We start from the raw sequence: 3,940 nt of genomic DNA on the forward strand, positions 1-3,940 counted from the left end.
AAAAGCTAACTGCTATCTCCAGCCCTTATGCACCAGAAGGGATTGCACAGGACTTGATATATTAAGAGGCAGAAATTTTTATTACCACTACTATAATCTTCACAGTACACTGCTATGCTTTATAACATATATTATTGTGATTTCAGAATAACTTCTGTACATCTTAACATTCCAGTCTTTGTTTTCCATTTTGAAACTTTTTTCTTAATTGAAGCTGAGTAGTGTCTTTACGGCTTCCCTCAGGTACTTCACCAGGGTGCCACCATGACTACCTGCAATGCCACACAGGGCCATCCTTCTTTCTTCATACTCCAAGGCATTCCTGGGATGGAGGACAAACACAGATGGATGTCTATCCCCTTCTTCTCCATGTACTTTGTAACTGTGCTTGGGAATTGTATGATCCTCTTCACCATCTGCACAGAACGCTCCCTGCACAAGCCCATGTTTCTGCTTCTTTGCATGTTGGCTCTCACAGACCTGGGCATGTCCACAACCACCATCCCCAAGGTGCTGTGCATTTTCTGGTTTGGCCAGAGTGAGATCAGCTATCAGGGCTGCCTGGTCCAGCTGTTCTTCATCCACTCTATCTCTGCTATGCAGTCAGCTATCCTGATGACCATGGCCTTTGACCGCTATGTGGCCATCTGTGAGCCCCTACACTATGCCACCATCCTTTCCAATAGTCGCATTGGGCTCATTGGCCTAGTGAGTTTGGCGAGAGCCATTCTCTTTATTCTCCCCATGCCCATCCTCCTCCAGCATATGCCCTATCATGCAAAGCACATCATCCCTACCACCTACTGTGAACACATGGCTGTGGTGAAGATGGTTTGTGTGGACACCACAGTCAACAGGATATATGGTCTGGTAGTGGCCTTGCTGGTTGTTGGGCTGGACCTCTCAGCTATTGCTTCATCTTATGTGCTGATCATCCGGGCTATAATGCGTCTCTCTTCTAAGGAAGCCCATCACAAAGCAGTCAACACCTGCACCACACACATCTGTGTCATGCTTATCTCCTACACTCCCTCACTCTTCTCTTTCCTCACTCACCGCTTTGGTCGAGGCATTCCAGCACATGTCCACACTATTCTTGGCAACCTTTACTTCCTTGTGCCTCCAATGCTCAATCCTATAATTTATGGAGTGAAAACCAAGGAGTTTCGGGACAAAGTGACTAAATATGGTTGCTGGAGGAAAGAGCCCATAACCATCATCCGTGGTCAGAAACTGGTCTGATAATCCAACAGTTGTGAATATTAAGAAGAAATGTTAAGTGGATATAGTTCCTTGGAGAATTGGCTAGTGGTAGAAATGTGCTGTATTGGTAGATTAGCTGCTAAGATATTTATCCTTGCTCAGAGAAGCTAAGACACAGGGAACCGTCTTGATCTCAGTAACCCTAGAGCAAAAAACTTATTCCCTGTGAAATACCAAAAACGACACCTGCTCGCCATATCTCACAGAGTGGTTATGCAAATTTTCTATGGCAATGTATGTAAAGCACTTTGAACAACACCTGGAATACATGGAAGATGGGGAGAAATGCTTCCATATGAAGAGAACATAAGAGCAAACAATAACTTGCCCAACATCTATGAGATTCAGAATACTATTTAGTTTAACAAGACAAGGCTAAGATGGGTGTAGGTATAGGTGTGTGTATATATTTGTATTTGTGTATTCAAGAGGAGGGTGGGGCCTGGAGACTTTTGTGGGGAATGAGAAGGGACGGTGAAAGTTCCAAGTTTAATTCAGAGTCACTATGTTATTATCCTCATTGCAGAAGCCTGACATTTGGGAAATAGGACTTGTTTCCTTGCAGGCCTACAAAACATGTACAGGAATCTCCAATTCCCAGAGAAACTTCAAAGAAAAGGGAAAAATGTGAAGCTCCTAGGCTTAAAAAGTTGAAATGCACTTTAACTAATTTCATATTTGTGAAAACTCCTACAGTCAAGTCTACTGCTTGTCTCAATTAAATCCAGCATATGTGAGAAATCACTTGCAAAGAATTAACTTAAAAGAATGTTAATCCTATCAAGGACGATGTTTTAAAACTCAATTTTATATTGCAAATCTTGGTTATAGATCTCTACAAGGCCATTTAACTGGAGTCTTAGAAGAAGCCATGAACAAGTACTTGGGGTAAGATGTGGAGCTCAGATGTCATGCCCAATTATGGGAATCCAAAGAGTTTATGGGCTATTGTTTATTCTAGGCAATTTTTTGATATATAAAGGTAATATAACAATCTGTGTGACTGAAGCCTTACATTCTAGATTTTCTTTGGAGACCAATCCATTGAATGATTTATTTTTTAATTTGCTATTGGTACCAAAAATCATAAAAATAATACTTCTTTATTTAAATAATTCAATTTTCACAAACAATTACAGCTTATTCAGGTAACCTTACTAGGTAGTCTTTAAAATATTAAAATTGTTCCTAGAAAGCAGAGAGCTTTTATAGATGTGCAGAGTTCTCCTCAATCCTTACTATGTTCTAAGTCTTATTTTTCACACAGAACTAAATAAAAATTTTTGTTATTATTATTTTGCTGTCCATTTTCTCATTGTTAAATATGGATACAGGATATATGGTAAAACAATCAAAAGCAATAATATACACAATGTTTCTACTTAGTTATATTTTGTAGTTCCACGGAAGAAGCTACAAATTTGATTCTTTGTAAACATGAACAGGACAGAGGACTGAATTTGAATATTTTATCAGAAAAGTGGAGAGTATAGTCCAGCAGGTCATATAAAACACTACTCACTGTAGGAGAGAAATCTTCATGGGAGTACAGGGATTTTGATATGAACTGTGCACTGTAGGGATCTGTTGTAATGTAACAAAGCTATGTCAAAAACAGAATGATTTCAGGGAATTTCCACTTTGCATTACTGTAATTTACCTAGAATTCAATTGGAGAAAGTTTAGGCAATTGTTGGGAAATGATAAATAAAAAAGATTTCAATTTTTATTTGAATTGTCTGCCATTTACTTACATATAACATTAATAATAAAAACCATTCAATTTTGTTTTTTAGACGTTTTTAAAAGGTTATTTATTATATTTTAATAACACAGAGTATCATGAAACTTGTTTACTCTAACACAATCAGACTTTCTATTAAATAACTAAAAATCCTAAAAAAGGGTCAGAGGCCATTGACATCTGAATGGATGCTCCAGTTTGAGGACCACAATAAATTTTATTGTAGAATATTCTACCTTTTAGAAAATTACTAACTCTGAATTTAGGAAAAATGTATCCTTAACATAAGATAGTTTTCTGTACATGTCTCCTATGGAATAAGATATAAATTAAAACTAAATAACAAATAACTTCTGTGGAAAATTTGAGTTTGTAATTCACGATTTACACAAATGGAAATGCACTATTACAATTTGTTGTCTGTTCATTTATTTAATAATGCATGTTATTTTTATTATTATTATTTTAGGTGGAAGATTTTGTTTTTATTTATTTATATTTTACTCATCAGCCTAGCTCACAGAAACCTCAAACTCCTAGGCTCATGCAATCTTCCTGCCTTTGTACCATTCCTTTGTATATTTCTCAAGGTTTATTTAAGTATTTACCTATTAATGGACAGGTGTGTGTTTCTAAGATTTTGTTGTTTAAAGAAGTTATATGAACATTTTGTTATAGGGATTGGTTCTTTTTTTTCTTTTGCACAAAGTATTACTGAAGAATAAATAGGTAGAAATGAGATTATTAGAGAAAAGGGTATGTGCATATTTTACTTACTTATTATAGCATTTTTTGCCTGGTCACCCAAATATACAACATGAAACATAAACACTAAAATATAAGTGTACAATATAAATACCCACAATGATAACAGGTAAGTTTTTATTTTTATTTTTATTTATTTCAATAGCTTTAGGGGATACCTTTTTTGTT

At 36.2% G+C, this 3,940-nt stretch overlaps 1 protein-coding gene across 1 annotated transcript; it reads left to right on the forward strand.

Annotated features, from left to right (window-relative positions):
• The first annotated feature begins 224 nt into the window (after positions 1 to 224).
• Positions 225 to 1,242, forward strand: LOC100966294 (putative olfactory receptor 52P1). Its single transcript, XM_012808359.2, has one exon. The coding sequence runs from the start codon at positions 265 to 267 to the stop codon at positions 1,240 to 1,242; it is 978 nt and encodes a 325-aa protein (XP_012663813.1). The 5' UTR covers positions 225 to 264.
• The last annotated feature ends 2,698 nt before the right edge of the window (positions 1,243 to 3,940 follow it).

Source organism: Otolemur garnettii, unplaced genomic scaffold (assembly GCF_000181295.1).
Source record: "Otolemur garnettii isolate 467f Iridium unplaced genomic scaffold, OtoGar3 scaffold00001, whole genome shotgun sequence".
In the NCBI taxonomy this organism is placed as follows: domain Eukaryota; kingdom Metazoa; phylum Chordata; class Mammalia; order Primates; family Galagidae; genus Otolemur; species Otolemur garnettii.

Bases quoted from the DNA above. Each gene is read 5' to 3' on its own strand.
- LOC100966294 (XM_012808359.2), top strand. From the start codon at position 265: ATGACTACCTGCAATGCCACACAGGGCCATCCTTCTTTCTTCATACTC.